At 47.1% G+C, this 19,476-nt stretch overlaps 6 protein-coding genes and 1 pseudogene across 8 annotated transcripts; 2 read left to right on the forward strand and 5 right to left on the reverse strand.

The window, feature by feature from the left end:
• Nucleotides 1-1,866: 1,866 nt before the first annotated feature.
• Nucleotides 1,867-4,370, reverse strand: H257_09074 (hypothetical protein). Its single transcript, XM_009835191.1, has 8 exons — nucleotides 3,811-4,370; nucleotides 3,623-3,767; nucleotides 3,082-3,272; nucleotides 2,921-3,023; nucleotides 2,697-2,870; nucleotides 2,569-2,643; nucleotides 2,352-2,501; nucleotides 1,867-2,277 (listed from the first exon to the last, which is right to left on the reverse strand). The coding sequence occupies exons 1-8, from the start codon at nucleotides 4,344-4,346 to the stop codon at nucleotides 2,005-2,007; spliced, it is 1,647 nt and encodes a 548-aa protein (XP_009833493.1). The 5' UTR covers nucleotides 4,347-4,370; the 3' UTR covers nucleotides 1,867-2,004.
• A 1,484-nt stretch (nucleotides 4,371-5,854) lies between these two features.
• H257_09075 (hypothetical protein) lies at nucleotides 5,855-6,858 on the forward strand. The gene has a single exon (XM_009835192.1). The coding sequence runs from the start codon at nucleotides 6,144-6,146 to the stop codon at nucleotides 6,687-6,689; it is 546 nt and encodes a 181-aa protein (XP_009833494.1). The 5' UTR covers nucleotides 5,855-6,143; the 3' UTR covers nucleotides 6,690-6,858.
• A 239-nt stretch (nucleotides 6,859-7,097) lies between these two features.
• On the reverse strand, nucleotides 7,098-9,091 carry H257_09076 (hypothetical protein). The gene has a single exon (XM_009835193.1). The coding sequence runs from the start codon at nucleotides 9,083-9,085 to the stop codon at nucleotides 7,190-7,192; it is 1,896 nt and encodes a 631-aa protein (XP_009833495.1). The 5' UTR covers nucleotides 9,086-9,091; the 3' UTR covers nucleotides 7,098-7,189.
• A 324-nt stretch (nucleotides 9,092-9,415) lies between these two features.
• Nucleotides 9,416-10,074, reverse strand: H257_09077 (hypothetical protein). Its single transcript, XM_009835194.1, has one exon. It carries the CDS (start codon nucleotides 10,048-10,050, stop codon nucleotides 9,484-9,486), a length of 567 nt encoding a protein of 188 aa, XP_009833496.1. The 5' UTR covers nucleotides 10,051-10,074; the 3' UTR covers nucleotides 9,416-9,483.
• Nucleotides 10,075-13,167: 3,093 nt separating this feature from the next.
• On the reverse strand, nucleotides 13,168-14,928 carry H257_09078. Of its 2 annotated transcripts, none has more exons than XM_009835196.1 (5): nucleotides 14,416-14,928; nucleotides 14,231-14,361; nucleotides 13,966-14,176; nucleotides 13,658-13,784; nucleotides 13,168-13,461 (listed from the first exon to the last, which is right to left on the reverse strand). In XM_009835196.1, exons 1-5 carry the CDS (start codon nucleotides 14,908-14,910, stop codon nucleotides 13,229-13,231), a joined length of 1,197 nt encoding a protein of 398 aa, XP_009833498.1. In that variant the 5' UTR covers nucleotides 14,911-14,928; the 3' UTR covers nucleotides 13,168-13,228. The 2 variants fall into 2 exon arrangements, with proteins under 2 accessions (XP_009833498.1, XP_009833497.1); XM_009835195.1 differs by having other exon boundaries at nucleotides 13,174-13,461; nucleotides 13,885-14,176.
• Nucleotides 14,929-15,360: 432 nt separating this feature from the next.
• Nucleotides 15,361-16,605, reverse strand: H257_09079 (hypothetical protein; the record flags this gene model as incomplete). The annotated part of the gene is made up of 3 exons (XM_009835197.1): nucleotides 15,361-16,083; nucleotides 16,136-16,498; nucleotides 16,540-16,605. The coding sequence occupies 3 exons, from the start codon at nucleotides 16,603-16,605 to the stop codon at nucleotides 15,361-15,363; spliced, it is 1,152 nt and encodes a 383-aa protein (XP_009833499.1).
• Nucleotides 16,606-17,640: 1,035 nt separating this feature from the next.
• On the forward strand, nucleotides 17,641-17,713 carry H257_09080 (annotated as a pseudogene). Its single transcript has one exon. The product of its transcript is annotated as a tRNA-OTHER (tRNA).
• The last annotated feature ends 1,763 nt before the right edge of the window (nucleotides 17,714-19,476 follow it).

Consider the following 19,476-nt stretch of genomic DNA (forward strand, 5'->3'; position numbering starts at 1 on the left):
TGTCGAGGGAAAATCCTGAATCGCCCGCTTGGTATTGGTTGGCGTAAAAAAAACCGTCTGGACGCAGGGCCGGCGAATATGATGCCCACACAGTTGAGTCGTGAACGAATATGATGCCCACACAGTTGAGTCGTGAACCCGGCCAGCCAGCGATGACGTGTCGGATTTGGCGTTTGTAATCAAACGTTAAAAGAACATTCATGGAGTACTCCTTTTTTCGACTGTAATATACCTCGCCGTTCAAAGCTGGTTTTCGGTACAAAACAATATGTGTGCCATCAGTTGATAAAATACAGTTACGAAATCCATATCGTTCTGCATTATAACTGGCAAGTTGACCACGCTCACAATGATTAGGCCAAATGATCTCGAAGTGGGATAATGACACTAAAGCATGAATAACACGTTTAGTGTAAAGATGAACAGTCCCAATCCCAATTCCTTTTGCTCGTAACACCATCCCTGCGGACGAACCAGTGCCATTATGGCCGATGTGGTGCAGTGCGCAGGCAAGCTGTACCCATACCGGTCGTTGAGCTCTATTGCTCGTCGGTTGAAAGATGGGGTTCAGTTCAATCAACTGAACAATATATGCAAATGTGCTCTGACATACACGAACCTCTTGTACAAAGTCCCCAACTGCCATAAATGGTAGAATGGATAGTTGCTCTAAGGATCGAGGGAGCGAAGCACGGGAGAACATACACGTGAACAAAGTATAATGTATCGAAGTCGTAGAAATTCATCAAGCATTTTCGACAATGAAGTGATCTATGCGGATACGGATAGCGGTTGCGGCTGAATCGTTGGCCTATATTGACTCTCCTTGCTTTTCGTTCAACAATAATAAAATACACACTAACGTTACTGTACATGTACCGCGACACCAAATCAAAATGATGTTATTCCAAAAGCAAAAGCAAATCGAAAATTCCTATACTAGGTATTGACTCTCCCTAATATTGTGGTAATAATTCCAGTTAACTATACAGCGGTGAACCATTCTCAATTGTCATTTGAACGATGTTGGCCACGGCGTAGACACATAGAGGGTGAAGGTGTAGCTCATGTCGAAATATTTGACGCAGCGCGCCAAATTGTTTCAACTGAGCATTCACCGTTTCATGGGGCGACATTATAGCTTTTGGACGTCGACTTGTCTGCACCTGAGTGTTGGGTGTGACAAAACACGCTTCGCCCAAATAGCCTCGATCGGCTAACGCACTCTCATTCAGTGAAAGACCAGGAACGAATGCACTTCGAGCCAAGGTCAGATCTAGCCAGCTACCACAAGGAACACCGCCGTTGATCCATACTCTTTGACCAGTACGAATACAAATCCCAATTTCGTGTCGCATACGTCTTCTCGTCAACCCCCGCAAGAGCTGCATGGACTGTTTCTGTTGCGTATAGCTTTAGGAACATCAATGCCCACAATAGATGGGCAACAACTGTCTCCTCCAGATTGTGTTGCTTTTCCACCCAAATCAGCGTGAAAATGTTGGGGTCGACTCCAAACAGAGATCGTAATCGCTGAACTCACATGTTAATTTGATTCTAGCGTGTTGTACGATGATGATGAACTGTGCACTGCCATATCGTTTGAGGATTGTAAAGTTGATCGTTTCCCGCAGCCTCCTGGGAAGTAGAGAACAAATTTGAGTGCAAGTATTTATTGACGAATCAATAAAAATTGCAGTATTTATTGGTTAATCATTAGTTATTGCAATAGTTATTGCCCTTTGAAATATTATTGCATTATTTATTGGCCAATCAAAATTTAATGCAATAATTATTGGTGAATCAATGGTTAGTGCAATAGATTGCAATAGTTATTTTTCTTCTTTCGGAAATCACAATAAATAATTCCACCGGAGAATATATTTAAATATATTCCTGACAATCACCACCGAGTTCGTATCTCCATAATGCCGCTTGGAGTGATTCACAGTTAACTGGGACAGAGGGTAGTTAGTACTAGTACTACAATATTAGTCGACATATTCACGTGCGATCTTTCCACCACTGGGCAAACGACACTTGGTTCCACGGAAATAGCGACGACTGCCGCCCAGACTCGGTACGACCGTCTTGTTCTAATTCCTCTGTGTCGCTCAGTACATTTTCCCCGTCGGTTTCATCATCTTCTTGTTCGTTCAGTGGTAACAATATCGTCGCTTCGTCGTGGACCAACTTGGAATAAAATTCGAAAATGTCTTCGCCCAAGTACTTGCGCGGGTTGCTTTCCATGCATTTCAGCAGCCGCGTGAAGTGGGGCTATATATACATACCAAATTAAACAAAATAATCATTTATCATCCGGGGTTTCGAAATACCTATATATATTTTACCTGAAGGTCCGCCAATCGAACGTGAAGGGCAAACGAGAGCTCTGTGTACACTTTAAATTCCACGGCAAGCACTTCTCTTGATGGAATCGAGTGCACTCGGTCGACTTCGGCCAATAGTTTCTTGACCACAATCAAAAGATCGTCCGTGCCCTGAATCAAACCATGACTTCAAACGTAATCGGGGGTTTAGGGGTTTCGGGGTTTCGATTATTCGTACCCGAGGTTCGTTAAACTTGACCGCAAGGATCAAGCACGCAGACATGTACAGTTTCCGATTCGGTTTGGTCACATACTACAATTTAAAAGGATTTTATAAAATAACAGGAATATAAATACGAGACATACGTTTTCGAGCACTAATTTTTCAAAATAAACACAGGCTAGGGCGACAGTCGAAATATCCAAGTGAATTCGCTGGCCCATAAGCAGTGCTTCTTGTTTGAGATTTCGGATTTTGCTCAAACTCAGGTCAGTGTCATGCAGCCATGTATGGGTTTCTCGAAATTGTTTGTTTAATTCCTACCACGCTTTGGGTTAATATATATATATATATATATATATATATAGACCTCTTTCAAATCGTTTGGTTTGACAAAGCGGAGGATACTGCTGACCATAGGACCGAGTTTTCGATCTCCGCGAATCACATCCTTGTGTCGTCCTTGGCGGTACCTGCGCCAAGTAAATAAATTTTTAAACCTCAGGCGGTAATATATATGAAATATTGTACTCTGGATTATCGAGAAAGTTGGGTTCATAAGGCGGTACCACGGGGTGCTTATCTTGGGCGTCGCGATCCTTGTCACATGCGCTCCATGTCGCATGCAGCAGCTGAAAGTAGGACTTTCCCCGCCAATCATATGGCGCCACCACGTTATTCTCACGAAAAGGATGCCGGACCTTGGTTTGGTTGCCATTGTACTGCAATAGCACGTGGTGAATATTCATCGTAGTGTTCGTTTGTTTTGCCAATTTGAGTGGGGATGGTTCAAATCGAGCAAAGCAGTTTGATTGGATAAAAAGAATGACGGTGTGATTGGCTAACACGAATGCGTATTCTCAAACAAACCACTCTTAAACATATATACATTGTGGATTCGATACGAATTGCCGTCAAATATCGAATCACGAATTGACGCTATTGGCTAATCCATTTTTGAGTGGATTTGATTGGCTCTTAAAGTAAGTAGATTCAACCAATCAGAACAACTCTAGCATGATTCACTCAGATCACGAATTTGGAAGCGAATTCACAATATATACAGTCATACTTTGATCACAGATGTGACGGCGACGGGGTAGCCCTTGCCGCTGGAGAGGAATATCCTCGAATTCACCAGTCCGACTTCGTTCATGTTGCCTTCCCAGAGTCGAACGGTCGCGGAGGCAGGGGGATACTTGGTCGTCATGCGATACCTACACTAATACTCACGACGACATAAGCAAGGGTGTTGCGTACCGAATCAACGGCGGCATGCGCACCACTTGGCAGTCGGGACCGGGAAGACGGCGACCAGCTAGCGCATGCTCGTCTTCGTTGTCGGATAGGACGGCGTCGTTCGCGTCGTGGGGGACGGGGGAGTTGAGGTAGTTGGTGTCGGTTGCGGAACTGTAGTACTCGGACGACATGGGGATGTTCTGGAGAAAATCCAGCGCCGCGATGTCCCTCGTGACTTTTTTCACGCGACCTGTAGCACTAGGGACGAGCGGTCGAGACGGAGCAGACTTGATCACACTCAAGTTCAGATGGAGATTCGGTCGTTTCTGGGTGGCAGCGGCGGCAGCATTCTGGGGACTTCCAACCTCCGACGTTGGTTGAGGCGCCCGTTTGGGCGAGTTCACCGGCGTGATCACCTTGTACGTGTCATGGAGCTGTCGGTGGGACGACAGATTCAGCGGCGATATGGGTGTCGTCGTCTGCTGTGATGCCACGGGAGAGATAGGACCTGCATCGTTCACGGATGGCTCGTCGCTGCGTGGCGGAGCATCGGCCATGTGTTACCGCGCGCCAGAATCAAATATCCAGAGTTATTTATCCAATCAAATGTATTTAGGTTGATTCTAAACCAATCAAAATGTATTTTGGATTTGTATTTATCCAATGAAAGGCCTTAATTTGAATCGAACAAATGCACCTGATTAAGGTATACCGGATAAAATGGAGTATCCGGTCGTTTGAAATTTGCTCCTGCGTCCATGTAATTTTTGACGTCGGGTTCCTCACAGCTACGAACTTCGTGCTGAAAATATACTTCGAAGTACGAATTAGCACTGTAGTCGATATTTTCGTAAATTTCAACTTCAATATTGCCGCAATGCCTAAGCCAATCACAATACAGCTTAATGACACTGGTGTTCGTTTTCGTGTTTCTTGGACGTCTCGATGACCGTTGGTCACGGTTAGATGAAATCGACCAAATGCAGAAATATGTTTGACAATTCCACTGCAAGACCTTCTCCCAAGAGGTCAGACCCAGGGTATGGGGAAAAAATATTTTTAGGGCGGGTCTGGATGCCACGAAAAATGGCATAAAATGGTCATTTTTCCAAGAAAAGGTGCCAAAATCGAAATATTCCATTTTTCGAAAATTTGTGCGTCTGGATGCCACCAAAGTTCAATACAATATGCCACAATTTTCTCGAGAATCGGGTGTTTTATGGCAGGAAAAAAATGGACCGATTTGGCCCAACTTTCATATGGTGATTTGTTGTTCACATTGAAGTCTTGCACTTCAATCGGAAATCGAATAAATTTTCCATAATTCAACTGGCAAGATTTGATGATACTTCTTTTCTCCTTTTTCTCATGGGATTTGAGACTTTGGGAAATTTTTGCAGACTTGCCAAAATGGTTTATGGTATATTGGCCAATATTTGCCAAAATGGTTTATGGCATACATTTTACAGGGGGGTGGCATCCAGACCAGCCCTTAGCAATTTTCCGGAGTAAAAACATTTAACAATTGTATTGCAGCGCATGGCCAATACAATTATTGTATTGCATGCTCCGTCTAAATATTTGTCTAATCATTATTGAATTGAACAAGTATATTTAAATACAAATGATAAGATAAAATATTGTTGACTCGTTGGGGCTCGTTGTCCAGCGCATTATCTATTTCATTGTCAATTATGTTTTCGTCAATTATTTTTCCCATACCCTGGACTGACCACCTGTCGGAATCGGAACTTTAATAAGGTTTCGGGGTTTCGGGTACAGTACAGTATTTGAATTTCTGTGTTTGCTTAACTGTAAGGTGTAATACATCACTTTTGTATAGTACTTCTATTGATGAAAGCTAAACTTTGAGCCAATAGTTTACCAATTTCAACGATATTACGAGGAAGCCAAAATACCAAGCTTTCGATTGGTACAAATTTAAGCTTAAAATATGTATGCTGTTTTTGCTTATAGTTTATTTTTCTACTGATTCGATTGGCTGCTCCAAAAATCAAGCAATTCCATTGGCCAATTCGAGTACACCTTAAACTGTCCTGTGCACGATAAACTGTACGTTACTTCGAGGTATTAATCCTAACTACGGTAGTACTATTAATAGTTAATGTCGCTAAATGTGTCTAATAAGTTAGGGTGGTTAATGGTATGGCGGTGGTCTAGATCCACACAAAGGACCCCATGGACTTGTCCTTGGCGGAAGAAGGTAAGTTCATGGACGCACTCATGCGATCTGCGTGGTGGTGCCACGACGACGATATGTGAAAGCTGTGTCTTGGAGTAGTCGTCGCTTCTTCGGCTTGGACAGTGTACGACATGCGCGGGAATTGAACTCGATGGGACGCGCTCAGAGGCCGCATGGGGGGTTCGGAATGCCGATACGTGATGTCGGGGATGACGGGTGTCGTGACTTCTGCTTTCGTAAACGGTTTCATGAAGAGCTGTGTGGACCACCAGTTCTTCTTCGTGTTGTCGGCGGTGGGCTTCTTGGGGGGAGGATGCTGCTGCTTGGGCTCGAAGAACATGCGAATGCTGTTGAAGAGAGTGGACGGCGGGACGTCTGGGACGACTTGGGCGTCGGGCAGGTCTTCATCTTCCAGAGCAATATCGTCGTCATCGTCAAAGCTGTCGTCTTGTGTGAGCATCGGCTTCTCTTCGTCCTCGTCGTTGCCCGCGACCGCTACGCCAGAAATCTCGGGAGAGAAGTCTGGACTCAAATGCGAATGCACCATGACTTTCCCATCCATAAAGGCATGCTCCTCCACTGCATGCAGCGCTTGATGCCGGATACTTCCATCTTCAAACAGCGCGAGGAGCGCTTCGTCGTCATGGACCCATCGAATTTCATCGTCCTTGAGATGGCAGAGGCGCAAGGCCGATGAGGTTGGCGCCATCGATGCGAAGAGCTCCATGAAGAAGGACCATCCTGTGGCACACACGTAGTCCGCATCGAGGATCACGCGTGGGGTTCCATATGACTCGGGGAAGGTGACGGTGCACACGCGGCCGAGTGTCGACCCATGCAGCTGTCCTTCGCCGCCCATCGTGGGCTGAAGTGAAAATGGCTGCAAATAAACCGTCTGGGCGAAGCAGAGTGTAGGTCGTTTATGTGATGTATCTGCTTATACTTGCCATTTGTATACTGATATATAAATAACTATTTCGGGCGGAGGTCAGTGGAGTTCTGATTTCAGTCATCCTCCCTCATCCACATGAACCTTCGCGTGGCGATGGCGGCGGTGGAGACGGTCAGGTCCGATGGGAAGCAAGACAGAGGACATCATGATGGAGGACGCAGACATGCATTCCTAAGACGATGACGGAATCGACTGCATCATGCCGTTACAAGATGGAGGAATTTGGATCGAACGGTTTGGTTATCTTAAGCAGCGATTCGCTTGGCAATCGAGAGAAAGTACGTGCCTTGACTACCTCGGATGCTGTCTTGCTTGGCGAGTCGATCAAAGTAGGACGACGCGTGTTCGTCGGCGACCCCGCACTCTTTCGGCGGGTGGCCCATGTAGATGTGGAACGATCCGTGGGACTCGACCGTCTGCCGCTTCTTCAACGCGACGCCGTGCACATGCTTGAGCTTGCACACGATCTTGAGCAGGAACTGGGCGTACCACTTGTTGTCGGTCACGATGGTGAGTCTTCCGTCGGGTTTCACGAGTTGCATGGCATGGTCGAGGAATGTCGCGGTGAGGAGATGCTTGGCTTGGGTGTTCATGCTGCCCGTCTGCTGGGGGGGTTCCGGTTGGTTGATAAACATGAAATCCACTTGGTTTGGCTTCATGTGCCGCTGAATACCCACGGCGGCATCCCCGGCGATGATGCTCAGGTTGGTCACGTTGTCGAAGACGGCCTGCGTGAAGATCTGGTACACTCGGTCGTGTCGGATCTCCATGGCGACCCACAGCGCCTTCCCTTGGTCCTTCTTGGCCTGGTTAACCACCCATTCCCCGGCGCCGCTGCAGATCTCCACCTTCACGGGCAGCGCCTGGACTCGGTCTTTTCCAAACACTTTGCGCAATTTCACCACGTCGGTCGTCGAACTTAACCGGCGTTCGAAACTTAATTGAACGGTCGCAACTTTATCGGGAAAGTTCTTCTTCAGTACAGCGCGGAGGCCCATGGTATCGAGAACGCCGACGGCCAGCGCTTCCGCCAGCGATTGGTCGCGCTTGGGAGTGAGAGGAATCAACAGCACCTTCTTATACATGTCCAAGATGGCATCCCTCGCGGTGCCATCGTCCGACTTGTTGCTGGCTTGCTGAGATAGTTGCTCCAGGTAGGTGGATATGACGCTGAGTTCCCGAGCTAGTTCGTCACGTTTGATCTGGAGGAACACGGCGAGGGACTCTTGGCGGCTTTCCGACGCTTCGTGCCACCCGCGCTTGCCGCCGGGGTTTCGGGGTTCCGGGGTTTCGGGGTTCTTCGCGGCCAAATTGCGCAGTGTCATACCCACGTACTTGTGTGCAGTCGAGATGTCGCCTAGTAAGGTCGCAGCTCGGGCCAAGTTGAGTAGAGTAGCTGCGTTGCTGCCGACGTTGCACCCGTTTGCCAGCAACCCACGGCCAAACACGGACAAGGCCTTCTTGAGCTGTAGGTTCCGACACAGCAGCGCTATCACATATTCCCACGTCGAATCGTCTGGCGCGAGTCTCCATTTGCCCACCGTGGCATCGAAGATGGCTTCGGCAGTGCGGACATCGCCCACGAGAATGCACCCGCGCAGCAGCGTGTTGACTGTGCGTACGTTGAGCGGTACTTTGGCCGCTTCCATGGCTTTCACATGCTTCATGGCGTCATCTAGCCGCCCTTCGCCGCACAATCCCTTGAGAAGGGTCGTGTACGCGACGACATCCGGGGAGATCTTGGCGGCTTTCATCGCGTCAAAGACCGACGTCGCTTGGCTCAAGTCCCCGCAGCGCACGCACACATTCATCATGTTGACATAAGTGTACGAGTTGGCCAAGTGGTTGGCCACGGCGTCGTTGAACGTGGCCTGGGCTTCCGGGAGTTGCTTCCGGCTGGCATACTGCGCCAGTTCCTTGTTCAGTTTGACGGTTTCCGGCGCGTCCTTCTTTGGCTTCTTGAACGACGAAGAAGCGGGATGATGCTCATGGTGGGGAGGAGGACCCTTGCGTTTGTGTGGGAGGTTGCTTTTGTCGAAAGTCGGAGGTTTGCTGCCTCGAAAAGGCGTCGACTTCTTCTTACTGTGCCCTGAATAATGTGCCGCCTTCGTTGGCTTGATAGGGTTGCGTTCGGGCATCATTCGCACTAACCACCAACACTGCAGTGGCGCGTTTGCAGCAATTGCATTGGCCAATTGTTTCAAAAAGAACCGATGTGATTGGATGTGGGCATGTTCGTGTTTTGTCACTGACTAGAATCGCGAGGGTCGGGGTTTCGGGGTTTACATTTCGAAGAAACCCTGAAACCCCTCGGTTGGGTCACAAGTTCAGAAAATGCTCAGTAGCACGATTCGAAATCGAGACTTTTACCTTGAACGACTACAATAGATATTTCAGTACTGTAGAACAACTTCATGACTGACATACATACTATTCCAAGGCTGCTTTAGGCATGAAAAACAACTGTGAACTGGTTCAAATAAGTTAAATAAGTTAGTTAATGTAGCAACTAAGCGATCAAAACTACCAATGGCTTGATCTATCTGCGTTGCACGTTGGCTCGTTTAGACGAGGTTGTGTAGTACCCTGGCTCGAGGACTTCAATGAGAATGCAGTTACCTTCCCATCTCCCCAAGTCTTGGGACTGTCGCGCATTCCACTCGTCCACGTCTGTGACATCAGAGATGGCCGTAGCCAAGCTGGACGTGCGCCGTAAGGAGTAGCCGCCTTTCATGATGTCGTGGCTTAGTCGGTGCTCGGCACATGGTGGTACAGTGGACGGTGGGTCTTCAAAAGTGACAAAGATCGTGCCTTTGTCCGGCGAGCACATGGACGTCAGTCGAAGGAACTTCTGGGACGCGTCTGCGCAGTAGAGGCACAGGGGTTTCGGGGTTTCGGCGTTTCGGGGTTTCGAAGGCTCGCCCAGGACGTTTTCGTCGTCAATGCAGCGGCTGCAGAAGCACTCGTGGCACCCTGCACACGAATTGCGTCGACGGAACGGGTTAAACCACTTTCGACACAACCGGCAGTGCTTCTTTTCCTGGTAGGATGCGCTGGTTTTGAGGTTGTTGAAGGCGTTGCGGGCAGCTGCAAGCAGGGTAAACATGATATGGATGGGGGTGGTGGTGGGGTGCAAATTCAAAAGTGGATGGACTACCTCACAGTTGACAAGCCAGTCGCCATATACAATCACATGGGTAGGTAGGTGTGTGTGTGTGATCGTCAGAAGTGGTTAATTCGTAAAACGTACTTGCGTTATACTGAAATCGGTCGTGTTTCGATGGAGATATACGACGACGTTTAAGGTAAAACGTATAAAACGCATGATTTGATATGCGGGAATGAAGTGAGTGAGAGTTGTAGCTTAGACTTGACCGAGTTCGGTGGCGGAACCTCGTGGCTGACATTATGGCCAACACAAGGCAGTTATTGGCTGAGGATGCAGGTGCGACAGTCAATGAATGTCATCGCGACTTGTAGAGCTGGTACACCAGTTCCATACTGACTCGTTTGATTTTTTACAATCGCAGAGATGAAATGAAGAAAAAGAAGCACGGCAAAGATCGGTTGCCGCGTCACATTTCACCACCATGTGACAATCCGTGTTCGACAACCAGCACCATAGATTCAAAAGTATACGAGTTCAACATGTATCGAATCTATTTCTCATGGATGAAAATGCACGTGTAAACAAATCGGAATAATGCTGCAGTATTATAGACCTGTGGAGGTATGGCCAAGCTCCAACGCAGCTCTCTGTGGTCGAGTGTGCCACTCGCGGTGTACTAGTATTCAACACGGGGTTCGAATCTGTTGCCTTCATTCGTGTCCAAGGTGAATGCTTCCAGTAGAACCGTCGAGCCCCGCCAATCCGGCCACAGATCTGACGAATCACGACAGTCGTCAGCGTCCCATGACGACGACGTTTCGACGGTACAGCTCACATTGGTTGCCAGATGACTCGGTGGACACAGCGATGTGCCCCAGTTCGTGTCGTCAGTGGGCTGGTGGAAACTGTGGGCGAACTTCAAGTGCTCGTATGCTTCGAGGTTCGCGTAGAAACGATGGCCGGAGTGGCACTGCAACACTGGCAGTGAAGGTGACGATGTGGAGCTGCGGAGGTCGGAGCACTTGACGGAAGCGCGTTGCTAATATCCCTTCTGAACATATTTTGGTTTCTCAATCCATAGCACGTAGTAGCCCTACTTTTGATCGTGAACTTACAGTTAATTGAGCTCAAATTGTGAATACCTTGAAGCAGACATGACACGTCGCCTACTTCTTGCGGTCGCCAGTCGTGGCGTACCAAGACGCAAACTACTACTCTACTACTAGTGTACTACAGTACTATGTTTCAGGGTTAGTGGTATTTACTGTTCATAATTACGTGTATTAGTAATACCAACTGGTTCATTTCAACAATATGTCGTAAGTTTGGGGGTTTCATGCCCAGATTGACCAGTTCTTTTAGCTCAGTTGATAGCGCGTCTGCTAATAGATCAATTTACACTCGATCTAAAGGAGTACAAGAACACACTCATGCTCCCCAGGAAGCCTAGTTAGGGTCGAGTCAGAACCCTCCCTTCGACTTTGTCCTTGTACTTAGCATTGAAGCAGTACAGTAAAGGCACGTGCGCTAGCCATCTCCTCCCGACACTTAGGTGCAGTCCTTGTAAAACCCCTCGTCGCATCTGAACAGATTGCGAAAGTTCAGGCAATTGTGGCGGCGGTCTCGAGGTCGTGGTTGGCCATGTAAACCAATGGCGTCACGCGATGGTCAGCTAGCTGCGCACTTTTTTGGTCCGAGATGCAGAGGATTTACCATATTGAGAATAGTCCTCTAGATTCGAACGATGAAAAATAGTCTGTCATATTTGCCTTGTCAAACTGACCACCCATACCCAGATTTTTCATTGATACTGCACCTACTAAGTTAGTATGTGGGAGTTGAAAGTGCTGATGGCCAGTCATCATTTATGCAGAGTTTCGGGGTTTACTCTCAACTGAAGAGCATTAGATATACCAAACAACGATGTTCAACTACGAGGAGATAGATGACCATTGGGGTTTCGGGGTTGTTACCACCACTACAGAAACCCTGAAACCCCTGGACAGTGCGTCAAATGAACTTATATTGTCCTTATACCCAAAATTTGGACTTTCGCCAAATCTATCGATCGATTTTTTGTACTGAATTTTGTATGTAAAAAGTTGTGCTGTGATGATTGGAATCACACTAACTGCAGTCACGCACACTAATTGAAGTCACACACACTAATTGAAGTCACGCACATTGTTTACATGTTCAAAATGGTTTCCTTCTGCCAATTCTTCCATACATTGGGGGTTGTATCGATTCTTTCTCCACGTCGCCCCAGTTTAGAATAAACACAACATAATAACACATCCCAGACAGATAACATATTATTATTTATAGGTACATCGCTTCATTTCAACGATACTATTCCCAACTCCATAAATATTCCAAGGTTAGTTATTTTAAGGATAGCGATGATTACTCCGCTCCGAATACTCTCCCTATAATTGTCCTTTTCACTGAAATTTGGACTTGGCAGTTGATGGGAATCGAATGCTTACTACTTCCTGTTAGTAAACGTCAATGTATTGTTAACGTTCTATTCAATAGTACAATTTTTAACGATGAACATTTAGATTATACTGATCGATAATTGGTTGATATTTCGAGTTAGTGCGCTTTGATTGGCTAGGACATACACTACAATACATTTGTCCAGTTCATGCTTCCAAATTGGAACGGATTTGACAATATAGGGATTTTGCTACGTGACAATATATATATATTCTGTCAGAATTTCTGACTGGGAAAACCTTTTCACACATTTAGTAGTCATCAAAACACTTGAACAGGCTAGCAGTAAATTACCAATTTTGCTTGATCCAGCCAACAGATACATCCTATCCCTGTGTTTACCGACCACCTCAAAGTGGTCATGTTTCTACATACGTTGGCACATGACAGCCTATGGGGAGGGTGCAAGGTCACATGCTGCACACATTGCACCTACTGCACTGGGTTGTTCATATGCGTACAGATTGGGAGGCGTGTACTACTGGTAGGTGCTCCAGAAGAGCCGCAACAAAAACTACATCGGTATTATGCTTAACATGTATAGCGAAACCCTGTAAATATGAATTTTTCCTATAGTAAAAGCACCTTCCCCACATGATATTCCCCCAAGGATTTTCAGGGAAATTATATTAGAAAATTCATGTGGATTCTTCGGAGCAAAATCACTCTAATATCACCACACATAAAATGCAGATTTGGACCGACTAGGCCTAGTGCTAACACTCTTTTCCCGCCAATCATCGCCCAGCACCGCCAAGTTGGACGTCATGGTAGCCGTCCATTCGATATCATCCGACTCGTTCTCGGTGCTGCGCTTATCATCGAAAGACGACACCGACTTGAGTTTTCGAAGTGGATTTAAGCCCGCCGTGGTAGACGCGCGATGCCGTAAGATGGGAAAGTAGCCTACACCATAAATATATATATATTTGAATTCCAGAATATATATATGTATATGTATATATTTGAATTCCAGAATATATATATATTTGAATTCCAGGATATATATATATATGAAATCCAGAATATATATATATATATTTGAATTCCAGAATATATATATATATATTTGAATTCCAGAATATATATATATATATCATACCTTGCACGCTGGAGTCCAATAATTGGGGATGTGCCGGGTCACTGGAGTAATCATTGGCACAATCGACACAAACCCGCGTCGACTGCGCCTCCAACCGCCAAAATTGCGTGCATGCCCAGCAAAACACCTACAATCATTTAAATAAATAAAAATATTTCGGGGTTCCGGGGTTTCGGGGTGAAAAAAAATGTTCAAATCCAATCATATGAGGACAAGAATAGAAGTACCTCGCCACACATTTTGCAATGGTGCTTTCGCCGCCATGAATGGAACCGACTCAAACAGTGACAACAGTGGGTTCGGTCTACCTTGTCCACGAGCACCACATATTGACACTTGACGCGCTTTGTGAGCCGTGTCTCATGCAATCTCGTGGTCAAACAGGTTAAGTGGAGCACCGCACTCTGTCGCAGGAGGCGCGTGGCTAGCCAGGAAGGGATCGATCCTTTCAAGTCCATTTCGCAGTGGAAATGCACTTCCAGTTGGCCCTCCACGTTATCCGATTCCACGAACACGAGGCTGGTAAAACAACCGAATTAGACCCTAATTCGGCCAAATTATCAACCAACGTACCCCGAATTGCGCATGGATCCTCGCACTAGCTGAAACGCATCGTACAAGTCTTCGCAGCATGGCAACGAGATCGAGTCCTGGGCGTAACCGTACGCCCGTCGGCCATCAGGCCAGTCAAAATCGCGGTGGGTCTGCCCAGAATTAGCTATAATTCCGCCCAATGATGGATTAATTCGTATGTGTACCTCCAGTAAAACAACGTCGCGATGGTGCACTGGTAGGCCGTACTGGAGCGCTTGCCATCGCACCAGAACCACCTGTTCGGGGGAGTCTTCGACCGTATACAGCACCTTGGAATCGAGGATGTCGTCTGAAAAGTGCACAGTCGATTGGGTCGAGTTGTTATGGAGAGCCCGGACTTCGTCCAGTGTGGCACATATGTTGACACTGGTTGATACCCATACCCCTGGTGGCGCTGCTGCTGGAACCGCCATCACATGGACCTTGGTAGAACGGGCCGTCAGTCTGGTAGGACCCAGGCAGCGCTGATACAAGGCGTCGAAGGACTTGTTGGATGTGGCAAGAAGGGATGCGACCTGCTCCGAAGACAACGCTGGTGTGTCGAATGCCAGCGCGAGCAGGGGGAACGAAACCCCGTTGCATGACATGTGAAAGGAAGATGTGGGCTGCAGGATGGACGACTTGCGCGGCGGCAACACGCAGCTTGGCGACGATGCCATTTTGGTGCAGGTGTGCGCTAATATTGTGGGGTAGGGGCAGGAGGGGCGATAGGAATCTTGTTTACGTCGATTTGTACCACAAATGCTGGGAAAACATCAGGACGGGCCATGTCGCCCGTCCTGGTGTCGACAAACTGACCTTTGGGTGCAACAAAAACCTGTCATTTTGAATAAGTACAAATATAAATTATTAACTAAAAGTTACTAGTACTTCGAAGTAATAAGTAATATTAGTCGTCTGCTGCTTTGCAGTGACAACGGTGACATACAGTATACTGATAAACAATCCGACTTCCAAATGAAAAGTCACTTTGTTACTAAGAGCAAGCTTGCCTGCATCCCAGATATACAGTTACAGTGTAGTTACACTTCAACGCGACTCATGATTAACGTTACAATCGGTATGTCCGTCCCCCTATCACCCCCTCTCCGATACCATACACTAAATGCCTAAACTTGTATGGAAAATGCCGGTTGCGCCTTGGGTTTGACTGGCTCGGGCGGGTTCCGCTCCGTCGCTCGCTCCATCGTGGTCAGCCATTGGTCAAACTCGCTTTCGGCGGCAAGGATCGTCGACCCCTGCAGCCGCCACGGGTCGCTACAGACCGTGTCGGCGGTCTCTTGTCGGTCCCGGGTGTAGCTGGGAGCCGAGCAGACGCTGCACACTTTCACCTGGACGTCTCTGATCGGCCACTCCAGACAGCATTTCGAGCACACGACTTCGCCACATTTGGCGCAGTTGGCCTTCTTCTTGCGAGGTTGGAAGAACGAAAACCGCCTTTGGCACACAAAACAACTGCGTCTAGAGTCGAGCGTGACAAAGTTGGGCTCGAACGCTGTCTTCCCGAGGCGTTGCAGGCGTAGGAATCGGTCAATGTCGCCGATATTTTGACATCGTTTTCGCATCAACAGGTCAGCCAGCCATTGCTTTCGATGGAGCACATGGGAAAGGAACCACTCCGACTTGCCCACCCCCATGTCGACGTTGGACACATACGACACGTCCAGATACCCCCGTCGATCTTCGGACTCGACCACGACGTGGCCGCTTCCCCAGTTTTGCATGCGGACAAGGCCCCACTCTGGTTCCATATTAGGGCACGCTTCCACTTCGATGGACTTTACTGCACACACCAACCCGCGCCTGCCGTTCTGGACAAACTCTCGCTGACTCTACATAATAAGGTGAGGAGTTTGCAACCAATTTCACAGCATTTTTGTTTACCTCCAGGACACACGTGTCTCGATTTTGAAGGATAGCTCGTCCCCCCGGACTTTCGAAGGCACGCCACGAGATGCCTACCTTTTCGTTGGGACGCAGCTCAGTCGGTCTAAGGATCGTATGCAGCACCACGGCGTCCAGAAGCCGGTGGTTGAACCGCCGACGCATTGCCTTGGCTTCGTCAGTGGTTTCGGACCGAAAGAGCGAGGCCACTTCGTCGATGGTAGCCATCACTTGGATGGTCCCGCAGTGCAGATTAGCTCCAGGGGGGCCATTCGGGTTGGTCGCTTTGTATAGCCGGTAGCTCTTGGAGTTGCTGGCGAGTTGCCACTGGAGGCGACCATTGTGTATCTGAGAATCGTGGATCTATGCGCAACGTAAGATGAAGCTGTGACTTGTTCTCGTACGAGATTCAGGACAATCTCAGCGCCGAGGTCTTTGTACTCGTCGACTTGAGCGGACGAAAGGGGCATCGTTTGGAAATAGTTGCCTGGTAGTTGCATGGCAAAATTATAGATTGACATCATTGTGCTTTGGTTTGATGGCAAGTAGAGTTCACGTAATACCAGATGTAGACAAATAACAAAATGCACTGTCCACCGTAAAATTGAAGGCCTGGGTGGTCTCACTATTGGTTTGTCATTTTACCCAAAATTAGGACTTTGTGTTGATTCGCCAAATCTATCCATCGATTCTTTGTACTGACTTTTGTATGCAAAAATCGTCCTGTGCATACTAATTCGATGTTGAAAATGCATTCGATTGGCTACTTGACTATTGATCTGAGTTTTGATTGGTCGATGGATTGTCTGCCGATTTGGTGTTCGATTGAGCACCCCACTCCAATTTCGAATCGACTTGACAATACTTTGTCTTGGTCACACTAACCACAGCCTCATCAAGGGTAGAATTCGGGGGCGAGCAAGACAGAGTAAAGAGTGACCACGTTCAATTACGTAGGTCGCAATATGTCATGATTTAAGGGCAACGGATGGCTGTACCGCTTCGCCTTGCTCGTACAAAACGTGAGGGCATTCACTTTCCAAGTAGTTTGTAGAGCCCTGTGGCTGAAGACACAAGGGGACTAACTGATGGCTGCAAAACATGTACTTTGGCAGAAACAAATGCTGCTGTGGCAACATCTATATGGGGTTGAGTACACTACAGTCTGTAGTATTATTGCGTTTATTCTAAACTGGAGCGACATGGAGAAATCGACACAACCTAATTAATGTACAGAAGAATCGGCAGAAGGATTTAGCCAATCAGATTGCAGAAACCACTATCAACGTCAAATCAGTGTGCGACTTCAATTAGTGTGATACCAATCACCACAGGACGCCTGTTTACATACAAAATTCAGTACAAAGAATCGATCGATAGATTTGGTGTTTCAGCACTAAAGTCCAAATTTTGGGTAAAAGGACAATATCAGGCAGTACACTCACCTGGGAGTTTGATTACAATTATGTCCGAAGGGACCAATCCTCTTGAACGACGTTGAGGGGGGGGGAATAGCTCAGGTGGTAGAGCATCGGTTTCTTAACTCAAAGGTCGTGGGTTCGATCCCCGGATTCCCCGGATTATTTCCGCAAGGATTTATCCGTCCCTCCCCTGGGGGATCCGGATAACAAGGGCTGTGTATGAAGACGAGGACCGAACTTCGAAGAAGATCGGTCGAAGCACGAGATATGAAGCGTTGAGCGAAGTAAAAACCGAAGATTACACACCGCCCCTGGTCGAGCAGGCGCGTTACAATTGGCGAAGCGGTTCCATAACATGTGGTTCTAGTGTCGGCCCTCGCGAGGAATGTCTTAAAAATGATAATCCAAACTCAATTAATCTTGAACGACGTTGATACCGTACGCAAAAAACACAGCCAATGAGAGCCCATTAATTGACCGCTCCTACGACGACATAACCCTGTAGTAATGAGTGTGGTCGCTGCTCATTGGATATAATTCATTGTGCTCAGATTCTTTTTGTATACAAATAACAGCAATTCCAAAAGAAACAGCCAGGTAGAATAACAGTCTCCAAAATTGTTGTTCCGCTACCGTTATATTAAATAAATATAATATTAATAAAAATACAGCCTTACCGTGGTCTAGCGGTTTGAACATGGGTTCGACAGGTCACCAGTTCAACCCCAGCTTTTTGCCCACTTTTTCCCCTTTAACCAGGACTTCTATAGCGTGCTCCCTCTGTCCCATAATTGTGGAGCGAATCAGATTTTTGGCTTGTACCTCCTTGAATAAAATTACGAGTCACTGCAAAACATAATCTTGTCAAAGATAAAGTTGTAGAGTTTGTAACGATACAAAACTGTCTCACGCAACCCGAAACTGACCAAACAGGGAATTCACGATTTCTGACGACGCCAATCGATTCAGGAGGGGGGTTTACCAAGGCCCTTGGGTAGTCTTGAAGCGTAGCTGCCGTTGCTCTTCAGCAGTGTTTCACGGAGTATCGCTTCGCCCTCGTCGTTGGTCAAGTCCCGCCTTCCAGGTGCCATTTTGAGTGACATATGAGTGGATGTATGATCAGAGTGATGGTTTATACTTGAAAAATGTATATAAACTTTCGGCCTGGAGTTGAAAATGCTACGTTAAGAAGTTTCAAGCGCTGCGTACATCATGTTAAAGCGCTTGGCGCGCTTGTCATTCTCGTCCAATCAGCGCTGTAGAATTCGAAGCGAGGCGCAATACGTTGGATTTTGAATTACACTCTCAATTACTCCGGAGTATCGGTCTTTATCACATTCATTGACAAAAAAGTCGATCTATTGGGAGACTTCCAAAACCGTCGCAAACTTTTTTGAGTCGATGATTTTCATCCGGAATTATAATTCAATTCACCCGTACTCAAATTATAACTTACAAAATTTATACCATACTATAAACAAATACAGTACCTTCATTGTGTTTGATGAAGTGGTGTTGCTGGCGCAGGTTCACGGGGACTCGGACGCCGACGATGACCAAGTGCACAGATGGCACTCAAGGAGCGTCATTAATGACCTCGCCATCTCTCATCGCAACCCCGAAACCCCGAAAAATAGTCACTCACAGTACGGATAATTTTTGTACCACAGTGGGTTCAAAACAAGTTTGCGAAGGTTTTGGAAGTCTCCCATTGGACGCTAATTGTATTGTAATTGGAATTTGCACGACCGCCATCGTACAGATACTGATTGGTCATAATGTTAGATTCCTTGGATATGATTGGCCAATTGGTTTAATGTGAGCGTCGACCGAGGCATGGCCCATAGAGCCTCGCGTCATGCTGCTTTCGAGTGCCAAGTCAAGGTGCATATCGCGGCTAGTTCACCTAAGTGTATATAT

Source organism: Aphanomyces astaci (genome assembly GCF_000520075.1).
Source record: "Aphanomyces astaci strain APO3 unplaced genomic scaffold supercont1.21, whole genome shotgun sequence".
NCBI lineage: Eukaryota > Oomycota > Saprolegniomycetes > Saprolegniales > Verrucalvaceae > Aphanomyces > Aphanomyces astaci.

Bases quoted from the DNA above. Each gene is read 5' to 3' on its own strand.
- H257_09074 (XM_009835191.1), bottom strand. From the start codon at position 4,346: ATGGCCGATGCTCCGCCACGCAGCGACGAGCCATCCGTGAACGATGCA. The intron at 2,644-2,696 runs GTATGTCTCGTA...TTTAAATTGTAG, and splicing joins AAAAATTAGTGCTCGAAAAC to TATGTGACCAAACCGAATCG. The intron at 2,278-2,351 runs GTAAAATATATA...ATGTATATATAG, and splicing joins TTCGATTGGCGGACCTTCAG to CCCCACTTCACGCGGCTGCT.
- H257_09075 (XM_009835192.1), top strand. From the start codon at position 6,144: ATGGGACGCGCTCAGAGGCCGCATGGGGGGTTCGGAATGCCGATACGT.
- H257_09076 (XM_009835193.1), bottom strand. From the start codon at position 9,085: ATGATGCCCGAACGCAACCCTATCAAGCCAACGAAGGCGGCACATTAT.
- H257_09077 (XM_009835194.1), bottom strand. From the start codon at position 10,050: ATGTTTACCCTGCTTGCAGCTGCCCGCAACGCCTTCAACAACCTCAAA.
- H257_09078 (XM_009835195.1), bottom strand. From the start codon at position 14,910: ATGGCATCGTCGCCAAGCTGCGTGTTGCCGCCGCGCAAGTCGTCCATC. The intron at 14,177-14,230 runs GTACGTTGGTTG...TTGTTTTACCAG, and splicing joins GGATCCATGCGCAATTCGGG to CCTCGTGTTCGTGGAATCGG. The intron at 13,785-13,884 runs GTACTTCTATTC...AAATGATTGTAG, and splicing joins ATTGCAAAATGTGTGGCGAG to GTGTTTTGCTGGGCATGCAC.